We start from the raw sequence: 15,357 nt of genomic DNA, 5'->3' as shown, positions 1-15,357 counted from the left end.
GGCAAAGATACCTGCTTATCGTGCACAAAGAAAGTAAACAGACAATGTGTTTACCTTCATGACAATGGGATCTCAGCCAACCTTGGCTGAAAAAAGGTGTGGAGGACTTCCGGGGTGAGAAACTTCTTTAGACATGAGGTTAACCTGATCAGTTAAGTCTAGTCTCTAGAAAGCATGTTATTTTCTTTTTATCTGTAACTGTTTGTTTCCTGTATTCTTACTGTCACTTGAGTCTTAAATCTTTGATGATAAATTTATTCTTGTTTTCTCTATAAATATATCTAAATGCTGTGATATTAAGCTAGGTGCTGATCCTGAGTTGAATTGTACAGGCTGGTGTGTGTACTGTTGCCTTGGGGACAGCAGACCTGGTATTTCTGTGAGTGTTCAGTTGATAAGGGGCTGGACACTACAGAGAAATGCTTCAAAGGGATTCTGGGGCTCTGGTGCACATATTGTTAAACTGTGAGGCAAAGTAAAGGCAGGCATAGGCAAGAGGAGATTGTGTGAGTGGCTAATGGGCTGGTGGTGTCAGGGAGCTGACACCCAGTTAAGCACAAGCAAGGCTCCTTCATACTGGAGGTAACAAGGTGACTCTTAGTCCAAGGTACTCTGAGAACTGTCACAGGAGCTATTTAAATTTCATAGGTAGAGTGAGATGAGGCTCCTGTGTGATGTATGATTTAAAAGTATATTGTAATGCATAATGAGGTAAAGCTAAGGTTGGGCATTTTGTGACTTTCAGTGCTTAACTTTGCAATGTTAACATTCTTTTATTCCGGCTTTTAAGATGGAGCAGACATGACAGATGAAGATATTTGCTATTGCTTATTTATACTGCAGAAGCACCGAAAGGCCCCAGTCATGGTTGGTATCATATTGTGCTAGGTGCTGAACAAACACGGTCCATATCCCAAATAGTTTAGAGTACCTGGGATCATAAGTTCTCACAGAAGAATTGCATCTTGGGGGATTTGAAGGAGGAGAAAGTAGTAACCTTACAGTTAGATCGGGAGGGATTTCTATAAAGAGGACAATATGGGTGGGAGACAGTTGCAGAGGTAAGGACAAGATACTTGAACTCAATGTGGTGGAAATGGAGGCCTAATGCAAAACTTCTAAGAATTGAGTGACATGTTAGAGCTACAGGAAAGGCCTTTGTGAGAAGGGGATCATTCTAAGTGTTAGTAAGAGACTGAAATTATTACCTTGTCAGTGTAGTATTTGAAACATGGGATACAGGGAAAGTCTGAGTTAGACACAGGTGGTGATGAATATCAGAATGGAAACTGATTTTTTTTTTTTAAAGTACACAATTTAAGGTCTAAAGAACACCTCTCTATCTTAGGTAAAGTAGAACCTCAGCATTACGAACACCAGAGTTACAAACTGACCAGTCAGCCACACACCTCATTAGGAACCTGAAGTATGCAATGAGGCAGTAGCAGAGACTTTTCTTTAAAAAAAAAAAAAAAAGCAAATATAGTCCAGTACTGTGTTAAATGTATCCTACTTAAAAAAAAAAAAGGGGGGGGGGAAGCAGCATTTTTCTCCTGCATAGTAAAGTTTCAAAGCTGTATTAAATCAATGTTCAGTTGTAAACTTTTGAAAGAACAGCCATAACCTTTTGTTCAGAGATACGAACAACCTCCAATTCTGAGATGCTTGCAACTCTGAGGTTCTACTGTACTTATATACTGTTACCTGTGTGGTATCTGAGAGCCTCAGTCTCTAGTGTGTGTATTTTCAAAACACCCTGCAGGTGCTGTTATCTTTATTTTACAGCTGGGAACTGAGGCCCAGAGACACTAAGTGGCCCATAGTCACACAAGAAGTCTGTGCCAGGCAGATTTGAACCCAGGTCTCCCAAGTCCTAACCACAGGGCCATCCTTCCTCTCCCTTATAGTGCCTTTTAAAAAGTTATGTTCCATGAAGGTGTTTTCTCTCTTTACTTACATAACTGTTTTTTAATTAAACCTTCTTCCTGTAGCATAATCATTATATTGAGGGGACAAGAAAGTTGAAGGTCAGGACTTGCTGATATATTTTAGACTGTATTGGGCAAAATAAATTAGTAATCTTATAAGTCTCAGGTTGTAGAACTTTGAGGCTTTCTTCCTGTAATTGTTCTGGGAAGGGGAAAGACTAAAACTTAGCTGTCCAAGAATTAAACTAAGATTTTTTTTCTCCTGCTGTGTATGAGTTGGCAGCTAGGTTTGGAGACATCTGTTAAATTAAATGTTACATAAAGACCTTTTTGTTTTCTCATTGTCACTTGGATATAAGATCTTTCTTTAATTTATCAGTATATGGTTGCCAGGACAAGAAGTAGCTGGCCTCTGATGGGTAAGATTCTTTTGAGGATATAAATTCAGCCCAACTCTGACACACATTATATTACAGATTTAGTTGACAAGTGTAACATGTTTTTGAACCTTGTGACCTGCAGTAGGAAAAGACTCGGTCACAAGCCTTATCCTTCCATGTAAGATTTGAAAACACTGGTGGTAAGGACACCTTTTAGTTAACCCTTTCCCCGAGTATAACTCAAGAAATGAAAACATCTGATTTAAGAAGTCAGAGGCACATTAGACAAATAGAATCTTGAGATTACATGTGGGTACCATGGACAAGGGTCAGTATTCATTCACTCTGCAGTCTGAAGTTTGTAGCTCTTTTCTATTAGGGAAAAGTTCAGGAACTGTAATTGATGGATCAAGTTACTAGATTTTTTTAAGACAAATCAAGGTTATTATAAACAAGTCACAAGCACCAGTCTTGCTTATTATTGGTCTTTTTTCTTATATTTGGATAATATTTCTGTTTGTGTAAATTCACTGCATGTAAATGAAAGCTTAGGCAGCAACTTTTTTTAGATAAGACCAATTGACCTCTAGAAGCCACGTTCTCCCCTGAGAAGGTCCAAGTAATTCCCATTGAAGTGCATGGTTGTTACCTGGATCATGAGAGGATAACTGGGCTCAAAATTCCCAGGTGCAGCAGATTTAATATGAAGCCTCCTTCAGTTGAGCAGGTAGAATAAAAATAACCAATGGTTGTGATATGGATAACTCTAATCTCTTAGGTATGGAGATATGTTGTCTGTGTTTCAGCAAAAGTTTTGTGATAAACTGTTTTTTTCAGGTTGGATGCAATTACCTGTCTTTCTCTCTGTCAACTTAAATAGCTAATTAACCTCTCAAGTTTTTGTTTGTTTGCTTTTTATTTGCAGATACCTTTAGCGATTCTCACACATCACTAAGGTTGAAAAAAACAATTGGGTTAAGTTTACAGCTGTTTCATTTCCTGACAGATGCACAGAGATTGGTATGTTGGTTTACTGCAGATGTGCATCAATCTCATTTTGCATCAGTGACATATCACATAACCGGCTGCTATGTACTGAACTCCTTGTTCTGGACACTCTGCCAAGTATTTTATGCAAAATGAAGGTTTTCAGTGAAGGAGGTTTTATTGTTTTTAACCAGAGCAGTATGATATACTGTAAACAAGTATGGTTAGTTATGAAGCATGCTTAGAAAAATAATTGGAAGTGTACAGAGTGTACCACTAAAACCAAGCATAGCTCTGTTTGTTTGGTGAATTTTTTTTCTTCCCTGAAGCCACAGCTGAAATGTTTATAGCTGAAAACTGAGATGGTGTAATTTTCTTTTCTAGGAACTTGGAATTAGAATTCCTAGACCACTGGGACATGGACCCAGCAGATTCATCCCAGAGAAGGAGGTATGTTGTTTGCAAGTACACTGTGAGCTGTATGCTTTTAAGGTAAAGTCATTTAGGACCCACATGGTTTTAGAACAGCAAAATATTTTGCACACTGTTGATCATAATAAATCATCATGAGACTGGCAATGGTTCTGCTAAACTAGAAAGCAGTAATGGCCATGTGGAATTCTGGAATTTTACACAACCATATTTTACAAAGGAAATGCAGAGTTGTTTTTCATGATGATAATTACTTGTCCTGTCCCATCTGCAGTATTCAAATGTGGGCGGGGTCCTCTTACTGGTCCAGAGGAGTGTCTATCCCGGGGTGGGCAAACTTTTTGGGCCGAGGGCCACATCTGGGACTAGAAATTGTATGGCAGGCTATGAATGCTCACAAAATTGGGGTTGAGGTGTGGGAGTGGCTGAGGGCTCTGCTTGGGGGTGCAGGCTCTGGGGTGGGGCCAGAAATGAGGAATTCAGGGCGCAGGAGGAGGCTCCTCCAGGGGGCAGGGTGAGGGCTCCATCTGGCGGTGCGGGCTCTGGGGTGGGGCTGGGGATGAGCGGTTTGGGGTGCAGGAGGGTGCTCTGGGCTGGGATTGAGGGGTTTGGAGTGTGGGAGGGGGATCAGATCTGGGGTTGGAGTGCGGGGGAGGGGCTCATGGGTGCAGGATCTGGGTGGCGCTTACCTCAAGCAGCTCCCAGAAGCAGCGGCATGTCCCTTCCCTGGGTCCTACGCGAGGCACGGCTAGGTGGCTCTGCACGCTCTCCCGTCTGCAGGCACCGCCCTTGCAGTTCCCAGCCAATGGGAGCTGTGGGGCCGGTGCTTGGACCGGGGGCAGCATGCAGAGCGGAGCCCCCTGTCTGCCCCTAGGGTTAGGAGTCAGAGGGGGGCCAAGCCCCAGACCCCGCTCCCCAGCAAAAGCTCAAGGGCTGGATTAAAACAGCTGGCAGGCCTGATCCAGCCTGTAGCCCATAGTTTGCCCACCCCTGCTCTATCCCTTAGTTCTGGTGATAGTAGTTGTTTTTCTTATGAGCTCTTACCACTTCTCCAAATGAACAGAAGTTTATCATTTGTTCAGCTCAAAGAGCATGTGATAAAGCTCTTTCAGTGCTGCTCCTTGCATTGATTGTCAGGAGATCCTCGTGTAACAAGAGGATTTATTGATGTGACTGTGGTCAGTTTTCTGGGAAGTTTGAAGTCTTTATCCTGGGTTTTCCACTATTGCCAGGTACCCAGGTAGCGCTTACATTTTTTTTTACTTAACTAGCATTTATGCCTTTTATAGATACTGTGGTTAACCTTCACTACACTCAGCTGTGTTTGCTGCTGTTTTCCAAAGTGGCTGCGCTATGCTCTTGAGAGTAGTGTGTGCTGGCCCTGCCAGAGATGCAAGTATTCTTATTACCTACATGCCATCTGAATTTCAATGCTGCACCTTAAAATGTCACATGCAATACCCTCATACTTTATTAAGTTTCTTTAGAACTCCTAGTTTACATTAGATTCTCATTTAGCAGAATGGACCTCCCAAACCTAATTGGGGCCTCTGAGAACTATGTGATATAAATATTTAATCATAATTTTGTCGATATGTTTTGGAAAAACATTTCTAAAGCCCTCTTTTTAATTCAAACAGATTCTTCAAGTGGGAAATGAAGATGCCCAGATGCATACATTGTTTGCAGATTCTTTTGCTACTTTAGGCCGTTTGGACAACATCACCTTAGTGATGGTGTTCCACCCACAGTATCTAGGAAGCTTTCTGAAAACTCAGCACTATCTACTGCAGATGGATGGTCCATTGCCTCTTCATTACCGACACTACATAGGGATAATGGTATGTTGGAGTGCAGAGCAGCAAGCAGAAATAGCCATTTTGGCTACTTGCTTTAATCCTTTTTATAACAGATGTTAACTACATTTTTGTGTTTTCAGCTGAGGGAGGGCCTTCCAACGTATGTTAAGGGAAATGCCAGAGAAATTACCTGAAGTATTTTATGTTTTATAGAACACTCTTTGTTTTTTTTTCTAAATACAGTTTTATGAGATCGGTGCTTATGGTATAAATGCTCATGCTTTCAGAAATAATGGGAGGAGGAAAAAAGATAATCTTAGTGTCCTATAAATAGGAAGATTATTTTGCCATCAGATTCCTATGTTCCTCAAATCTGTTTTTTAAGCCAGGTTTTTAACAATCTGTGTCATGTCCAGCACACCTCAATATAAATAACTTTACCATTCAGTCAATATTTCAGAATCTTCAGATCCCAACCAAATTTCCTGTTAGATCCCAAAATTGTCATAATTAACTGTAACAGGTGTAGATTGTAGTATTCATTGTGCCAATGAAGCACTCTGTGTCCATTTAAGTTATCTTGAAACTCTGAGCCTTATCTAAACTAGCAATGGAAATTGTTATTCTTTGAGTAAACCACGTGTAATCACATTCCTTACTGGAAAAGTGCCAGTTTTTCTGGCTTTTACAGGCAGAACTTTAGAATCCGCTTCCCACAAACCAATTTTAGATTAGACTTTAAAGATGTAAAATCAAAACACTGTTATGGTGAATGTGAATGAAAAATGTTCAGTTGTATATTCTTAAGAGGAATAATTGAAACAAGCTACTGTGTTAATCATAAGTTATTTTAATTACAGATTTTGACCACTGCAAAATCTTACATTGTAATAACGATTTGCATCATTGCTATGAGCTGATTTGCAAAGATTCTTCTGCATTATAATTTCTTTTTTCCTTCTAGGCTGCAGCAAGACATCAGTGCTCCTATCTAGTTAACCTCCATGTTAATGACTTCCTTCATGTTGGAGGAGACCCCAAATGGCTGAATGGCCTAGAGAATGCACCTCACAAGCTGCAAAATTTAGGAGAATTGAATAAAATATTGGCTCATCGGCCCTGGCTTATCACCAAAGAGCATATTGAGGTTAGTCTTCTCTTATGCAACACCCTACACGTCCTTACTAGACTAAATGCAGTCTAAATTTCTTGGGGCTGAGGAGGGAGCTCGTTTTTTTTTCTAGTGGTTTTATTTACACTTTGTCGCTGAAATATTGTAATCGTTATGGAAATGATCTATCACGGTCTCATCTCACTGAGTAATAGAGTTCTTATTTAGAAAGCAATTCTACTGGTACTTTGGAAGAATTGCATGTTAATGTATCACAGTGTGACTGGTAGCCCTGATCTATAACCCTCAGTAGGATGGACATGTGTTACTTAAAATGTGATGGTATGTCACTGGCACATAGCACCTGATTTTGTAGGCTCTACATGGGGCTGTGTGGAACCCATGTTTAAAATGGCTGAGGCTCTGAATGACCCAGCTTGAGACTTAAAAGTAGAGGGTGCATGTTCAGATACGTACCTTCTTAAAACAAGATTATTATACATTTCTCTTGAACTCAGGATTTTCAAGATGATAGAATAGGTGAAGATCAGCACATTTTTAACAGAATTATTGAAAACTGTATTTTGAACCTAGAGACTCCAGTCTACTGTGTATGCATGTAAAATGTACATATTCCTCGACACTCTCACACTTAAGCAACTTTCTAAAAGCAAATTTTATATATAAAAACAATAGACGCAATAACCTGAAGTATAATGCCCTCCTTTCTAAAGCCACTCTTTGCCTCCCGGCTGTTGCTTTCCTCTCTCCAGAGAAAGGAGGAAGAGTGTTACTTTCTCTGAGAAACATCTGCTGGGGAGGGAAGCAGAGGCTGGCCTTGCAGGAGGGGAAGAAGCATACTCTTTGCAAAGGCTAAGAACCTCCCATTTGTTCCTGTCCGTAGGGGAAGCTGGGGTTAAAGCATCCTGTCAGCCACAGATAATTCCTCCCACGTGGAGCCACTGGGGAAGATGGAGTCTTGAGCCATGTTTCACCCCCAGACTTTCTTTAGGCAGCTTATTTGCCATGAACTGCCTGGGGCTTTCCGAGATTGCAGAGATGGGCTAAAACCATCCAATTTTTGCCTGTGCCTGCTAAACTTGAAGGTTTGAGGTAGAAGCATTGTTTTACTAATGGTGCTAAATTGAAAAACCAGCCAGCCTGACTTTAGTGGAAACCTGAAAGCAAAATGAAGCCACTTCAACTGATCCAAGTGCTATTTTTGGGCAAAAAGTCATCTATTTGGCTTACCCATGCAACCCCATTACCACAACTCCCGCCATTCTTCTGTTAATGGCTTATCAGTAATAAAACCAGCAATACAAGGATTGATTATGGCAGTGTTATGGGCTGCGGGGAGGAGGAGGGTATTAGTCTCTTTAAATTAATAATATAATGAGAATGTGGCCAGTTGCCTCCTAACCTGTTTGTTTGACCCCTTACCTCACTCTCTGTTTGGTCCTTTTCAAGGGTAAGCTCTGCATTTGTCTGTGCAGCTTCTAGCTTACTGGGGAAAGACATAACGAGAGAGCTTGAATTTGAGAGAGTTTGTGGGACTAGGCTGATTAGGTTGATGAAGTTTCTGAGCCACCAATACAGTTTTTTTTTTTGTTTTTTTTTAAAATCTTGTGTTGTGTTTCTTTTAAAGCAACTTCTGAAGACCGAAGAGCATGGCTGGTCCCTGGCAGAGCTGATCCATGCCGTTGTTCTACTTACACACTACCATTCACTTGCTTCTTTCACATTTGGCTGTGGAATCAGCCCAGAAATTCATTGTGAGGGTGGCCACACCTTCAAGCTTCCCTCTGTCAGTAACTATTGCATCTGTGATATTACAAATGGCAACCATGGAGTGGATGAAGCTCATGTCAGCCCAGCCGGAAGCATTTCAGTAAGGATCTGTTACCATCTAGGAGTTTGAGCACATAACAATCTCCAGTTCTAACAAGTTCATACTGTGGTGTTTCTGCATTAATCCAATAGGTGGATGAGATCTAGTTCTGCATCTCCATTTCACCCAACTTTAGTGGCACAATAGAGTGATTTACCCAGAGTGTGGATGAACCTGGATGAGGGTTAGGTGGTTTAAGCTAAACTTAGATCAAACTGAAATGATAGGCTGGGGGAAGCAATCAGAAGTGGCCGTTATCTTTATCCCCTCAGTTGAGGGTGTCTGCCTTCCATTTGTCATTCAAGTTGGCAAACTCGGGGTTTAGTTGGTCACTCTGCAGCTTCTAAAGGTCCAAATAGCAGCAGTCACCAAGGTTCCTTTTTTCATCTGTGCTTTGCTGGAGGGTGAACACCTCTTCCTTTTACATGAGACCCAGACTCCACACCCACAGACCATTCAGAGTCTTCTGAATGCCTTTATGTTAAGCAGTACATCTTGCCCATTAGTGCTCTCTGATCTGCCTTGGTTTTCAGCTGGCTATCATTTGCAGTTAAAAGTCAAAGATTATGATCTCCGGTTTGGGTGCTGGTTAACTCTTGAAGACTTTGGTATAAACAGAAGAGATCTGGAGGCACAGGGCATTTTTAGTGTGGGCTCCTTGGCTCTGAAACTGGTCTCCTGCTGTCTTGATAAGGGTCTGGGTTTGTGGACGATAAGGGCGCAATGCAAGACAACTATTTACCCAGGCTTTCCCTGGAAGAACAAGCATACTATGTGAGGCAAAGAGGAAGTGGAGGACTGATTGGGCAAAGGTGGGAAAATTGAAGATGAGGATATTCTTTGCAGTGGCCTGGGGGATTTTTGTTTTAGAGTTCATTTTTAATGGATATTGAGCCAATAAAATGTGTTTATGATTTGAACAATACCCAGAGTCGAAATGCACTTATTTTGACTTATAATTTTATTTACAAAGTGGGAGACTAAACCTTTAATAAAATCACACTGGACCAGTTAGATCAGTATATCTTTAAATAAGAGAAGTTCTGGTCTTCCTAGAAAATATTTAAAAAAAGATGCAAATCAAGGCTGGAGTATGAACTTTAGCTTTAACTTTAAACTTTTTGGCTTGACAGTTTGTATCACAACTGTCATGTTCTAGTATATAGAGCAATAAAGTGTGTTCATGTGTGTCTTAATTTTAAGACTACAGAATCTTTCTGTGAAGTTGAAGCACTTATGGAGAAAATGAAGAAGCTACAAGAGTGCAGAGATGAAGAGGAAGCCAGCCAAGAGGAGATGGCCACACGTTTTGAGAGAGAGAAGAGAGAAAGCATGTTTGTGTGTTGTTCAGGTAAAAATACATACATGGTGATTATTTAGACTTAACTAAATGTGTTGGAGAAATCAACATACTTTTAATGTCCACCAGTTACTAAAAAAAGTGGTATTTTTGTTGTGTTTTGCACAAACAAAAACTTAATTTAAAAAGAATTATGGTTAGAGAAGTGTGATTTTTAAACAAACCCTTAAAAGCAAGGAGGTGCCAAGTTGTGTGGCATCTCTTAAACATACCATAATGCCCACTGACAGCCTCCATATCTTCACAAGGAACTTTAATTTTGCCTACAACAGATAAGAAAATGCTACTCAATTAGGCTCCTACAGTATAATGTAAAACCTAATTACCTCAGCTACAGTAGCAAATATTAAGGACTGATGTGCACAAGTTGAATGTGGGATGTGTGGTTTTTCAGGGAAATACAAGATTGTACTAAAGGTCTGCTACAAGCCTAATGTCATTCTGGGTTCTTCCACAGAAATTCTCTCCAAATTAAAATGCGGTTTGTAAGATCTAGAGCTCTGTTTTCCTGAACTTTTGATCCAAAAAATTCACTTACTGCCCATTAAATTCTGAAAAAAAAGTAGACGCAGGATGTTTGATACTTGTGGTTTTTGCATATATATGAAAGAAGCTGGATTTTTCGTTTAAGAAATTGCCCCTAGAGATCCATACTCTTGCAACTGTATTAGGCTGTACATATCCAGAACTTTTTATAATTAGTCTAAAGAGGTTGTGTGCACCTTAAAAAGTGCAGAGATTTTCTGTAAGTGAAACCATGCTTATCCCACAGCAGCCGCAGTTCCTAATTGCTTACCCAGAGGAGAACCCTGATAAGGAGAGGATAAAGGATGAATAAACTGTGGAGCCAATTTCTTTGGATTAGTTTCTTGAATGTCTATAAAGGTCTGATACTCTGGGTGATATTACCATTCAGGCAACTACACCTGTGTTCCCTCTCTGTGATCACTTGAGTGTACCCACTTTAGGCACCTGGTTCCTCAGCCATTACCTCTCTTGAACGGACACCCATGTCTCTCTCCCTCCTGACCAAGGTTTTTCCAAGCTGCACCGTTCCCTGCCTGCACTGTGATATCCTCAGCAAGCCACATTGCTTAAACAGGCCAGTGTCTGTGCTTTGCTTTTATCTCTGAAGGCTGGGAACCACATAGCTTTTTCTAAGTAAGCACATTCTTTCTTAAGATGAAAGCATTACAGAAAAAACATTAAAACAATAGAAGAACCTGCAAGCCTACTAAAAAGCTTAGCAGAGATCACTACAGCTTAACCTCGGGCTGTGGTAGGTGTCAGTCCTTCAAACCCACAACTGGGTTTCCCTGTGGTTACAAGTTCATAACTGATTCAGATTTAGAACTAGAACCCAGACTGGGCAGAACAGCGGTTCCTTATACAGCTTGGGCCTTTGATGTTGGCCTTCAGTAACAGGTAATCAGCAGACAAAGACCCTCTTCTTAGGCCATAGCTTCAAAAGGCTAGTTTTTTTTCATAACGAGAGTTGGGGAATATGCATTTACCTCTTAGATATTCCTCAGGAAAATCATTTAATGGTTTTTATTCTTAAAGTCCATTCTTGTCTGGCACATTGTTTGAACCTCCAGGTCTTACATATCACCCCCTTTAGGGGTTACATATAGTCTTGGCCCACAATAATACATAAATCATTCATTTAATACAATGGACCCCAAAGATACCTAAACTTAATTTAGTAAGGTCTCCCAAGGATATTGCAGGAAATTGCCATATCTTTCATAGGTTCTATCATAAATTACTAACTTCTCCAGTTACTACTAGGTAACCTAGTTTTGCAAGAGTTCCCTGTATTAGGATTGTTTCTGGAGGGGAGAGACAAGTGGGATGTGTTACCTTGACTTATTGTACTGTCGAGAGAGAGAGAATCCACAATAGCTTCACAGGTGCTTTTCCATTTTTGTTTTCTTGCTGGAATATGCCGAGATTAACTTGTGAAACTCCTACTGTTTACTTTAACAGAGGAGGAGGAATCAGCGCCAACAAGAGATGTGTCTCGACACTTTGAGGATACAAGCTATGGGTACAAAGACTTCTCCAGACATGGAATGCATGTGCCTACGTTCCGTGTTCAGGTAACAGAAAAGTGATCAGTAAGCAGCATCAGAAAATGCATACAATCAGTGTGTTAAATTGTACCGATCACTTAGAACTAGTGACAAGTTGTGATGCAAACTATTGCCTGGAGGACAAAAGAGGATTTATTTTTTATTTTATTTTACAAATAAGCACTCTTATCTCAAGAGCAATAAATTTATAGTGATTATACTTGATAAAAGAAATTGAAGAGCTAGCTCTTCAGTGTGTAGTCAGTGTTGCTTTCTTTATTTTAAGGACTATTCTTGGGAGGACCATGGCTATTCCTTGGTTAATCGTCTTTACCCAGATGTGGGGCAGCTGATTGATGAGAAGTTTCATATTGCTTATGATCTGACGTACAATACAATGGCCATGCACAAAGATGTGGATACTTCCATGCTTAGACGTGCAATTTGGAATTATATCCACTGTATGTTTGGAATAAGGTTGGTCCTGTCATCTTCCTTATATAAAACAATTAGATTTGGTAGTATCTCATCATTTTTTTTTTCCTGATGGAAGGAAAGCCATTTATTATGCTAACAGTGATAAATTTCATTGCCACGATAGCAATGCAAGAACAAGACTCTACTTAAGTGAGATAGAGGTGCATATTTCCAGAAAGTAAGTCTCTGTTCACAGCTGGAATAACTAATTGTGTACAGTAGTTTGATACATAATTTCTAAGTGAAACACTAGGATTGTGGGATAGGAAAATGAAAGTATTTTCCTTTCACTTCTGAACAGATACGATGATTATGACTATGGTGAAATTAATCAGTTGTTGGACCGCAGCTTTAAAGTTTACATCAAAACTGTGGTTTGCACTCCTGAAAAAACCACAAAAAGAATGTATGATAGCTTCTGGAGGCAGTTCAAACATTCAGAGAAGGTACTGTCTGCATGTATTTTGAGGAGCTCAGTAGATTTGGTAGTAATGCTAGTAGCCATAGTGTGCTACAATAATAGTGTTAAATGCTATGATAATCAGAGAATTGTGTTTGTTATGAAATGATTTAGATCTCACTTCTGTTGGATAAATATACTGAATTTGTTGAATACACTTTTCTATAAGCATAACTTTTCCTTGTCTACTAAATATGCTAGCTAACAGACAAACCAAGTTATTTGCTGGTCAGTATGCAAGCTTTCTTGTTATGTGGAGGGAAATAGGTAAGTTGCTAAACTACTTATCTATACACACAATTTAGTTCACAAAGACTTTTCTCTAGGGCCAACTGAGAAAATCAAGGCCATTGTACATCATGACAAGGGGCCCCCTGTGGCCTATCTCTTATCATGGTCCATGCCCCAGAAGGCAGTGTTATGGGACGCTCTTTTGCCCTGGGAGCAGCAGCCCCCCTCCCAAAAATACTTATCCCTAAAGCAGATAAACCCCAGGTGCTATGTGAGTCAGTTTCCCTGTGGCCTTCTCCAGCCACAAAGTTCTCTCTTATGATGGTGTTGGGAGGTGTTTCCCCTAAGCAGCAGATCTTGGGGATAGCACCCATTGATGTTTATGGTGTCAGCACTATTTCAGGCTGTCTGCAGGCTCTCACAGACATCAGTTATACGCAGCTGATGTCTTCAAGCTTTTGTTTACAACTATGGAGCCAAGAAACTGCTTACATTTTGTTGTAGTAATGTAACTCTGTGATCTGGGGCCCTAGGCCTACAGTGCCTGTGCCTTAGGCCTGGTCTACACCTAACACTTGGGTCTAGCTACCTACCTCGCTCAGTACTGTGAATAATTTCATGCCCTGGGTGATGTAGTTAAATCAACCTAACCCCAACCTTAGACACAGCTAAGTTGATAGAAGAACTGTCCTGTCAACCTAGATATCCCCTCTCGGAGAAATGGATTTGCTGCAGTGATGGGGAAAAAACCCTTTTGTTGCTGTAGCGTCTACACTACAGTGGAGTTGTTGGTTGTGCTGCTGCATTATGTCTACACTACAAGTACCTTTAACCTGGCCCTGCTCTTATCAAAAGAGAGTGATGTCTGATAGCATCAGACCTCCTGCTTCTCTCACCCCACGCCATGCCTGCCCTTTAGCTTCCCTAAGATCCTTTGAAAATGTTGAAAAGTTGTCCTACACCTGTAGCATTTGCTGGAAACCTTTCCCCTCCTACAAGCTCTGTGGCAGGGAGAGAGCTACCTGTATGTGTAACTTTACTTATTTTTTTCTTTTTTTTTTAAGGTTCATGTTAATTTGCTTCTTATAGAAGCTCGGATGCAAGCTGAACTACTTTATGCTCTGAGAGCTATAACTCATTATATGACCTGATACCTTTGGCCGACTAATGACGATGGAATGTTCAGCAGATACAGCCTCTAGAGTGAACCTACTAAGCACCAGGACCAATGGTCACTAGAAACTAAGAGACTTTGCCATAACTTCTTTAGTTTCAGCTATTTCATTGTTGGAATATCACTGTTGCCCCTGAGCCATGACTGCGTGGCAGTTGAAAGGACAGAGGTGTGTCAAAGTGCTGCCTGTTCACAGTATTGGGCTTTAGACAGCATAGGAAACCAGGACTTGTGGCAATACAGCAGATGGTAAATACATAAATCTTGTATTAAGTTAAATACAATGGGAGCTGGAGCATAAGAAGAATTTGCACCAAAAAAAAAAAAGTGCACCTTGATGACTCCTGCTTTTGATACAAGAATAATTTTAGAAAACCTGGATGCTGCTATTTGTGCTGGTGGAATGAACTGTTCCAGTTAAGCTATAAGCGAAAGTGAGCACTGCTATATTCTGAGCCTACATTGTGTGTGGTTTTAAAGAAAACAGGTCTCCTTGTTTAGCATCTTTTTAAAAATCAGAACTAATCTTCCTTTGAAGGTAACAGAGATTTCTCTTACTGTAGTATCACCTTAAAGAAAAACATGTTGTAGGACAATGTGTTCAGAATTCTTTGGTGAAATCCAAAGCGCGATGGTCTTCCAGGAGGGAGGGGATGGGGAAATTCAGTCCTGAAAGCTATTTAGATAAGTGTAGAACTACATGAATTACCCCTTAATCTGCTTTCCAAGGATGAACATTTTCTGTCACTGATGCCCATTCTTCTGTTGTCCTGTATTTTTTTTTGTTTCTAGGAGCTAGCTAGGGTGTGGGAATGTTACACCGACTGTTCGGCAGTCCAGAGTTTCACAAGCCCAGTGCTGGTCTTAGTTACTTAAGCAGCTGCAAAATCATTAAGCTGAAAAACCTCTATTTTTTTAGTAAATCAAAACATTAAAATGATAATGTTCAATATACAGTTGGTTTCAGAGAATACATGAAACACTTATGAGTGTGAATTGCTTTTGAAATCTGTCAGTATTACTGGTATTTTTAAATAAAGGATAGCAGCTTT

The 15,357-nt window shown here is 40.4% G+C and overlaps 1 protein-coding gene across 4 annotated transcripts in view; it reads left to right on the top strand.

Moving 5' to 3' along the window:
- SESN1 (sestrin 1) overlaps positions 1 to 15,357 on the top strand; it is a 141,338-nt gene extending 125,981 nt beyond the window's left edge. For 2 of the 4 annotated variants that reach the window (XM_075126629.1, XM_075126631.1), the window contains exons 2-9: positions 3,680 to 3,745; positions 5,368 to 5,568; positions 6,491 to 6,673; positions 8,286 to 8,528; positions 9,732 to 9,879; positions 11,878 to 11,990; positions 12,250 to 12,440; positions 12,742 to 15,357. In XM_075126629.1, the coding sequence (XP_074982730.1) occupies positions 3,680 to 3,745; positions 5,368 to 5,568; positions 6,491 to 6,673; positions 8,286 to 8,528; positions 9,732 to 9,879; positions 11,878 to 11,990; positions 12,250 to 12,440; positions 12,742 to 13,009 (1,413 nt within the window). In that variant the 3' untranslated portion in view covers positions 13,010 to 15,357. The remainder of the gene's footprint in view (positions 1 to 3,679; positions 3,746 to 5,367; positions 5,569 to 6,490; positions 6,674 to 8,285; positions 8,529 to 9,731; positions 9,880 to 11,877; positions 11,991 to 12,249; positions 12,441 to 12,741) is intronic. The other 2 variants (XM_048844847.2, XM_075126632.1) reach the window with 2 other exon arrangements.

Source organism: Caretta caretta, chromosome 3 (assembly GCF_965140235.1).
Source record: "Caretta caretta isolate rCarCar2 chromosome 3, rCarCar1.hap1, whole genome shotgun sequence".
NCBI lineage: Eukaryota > Metazoa > Chordata > Testudines > Cheloniidae > Caretta > Caretta caretta.
The sequence above is the reverse complement of the archived record's forward strand: the minus strand, read 5'-3'. Positions and strand labels throughout refer to the sequence as shown.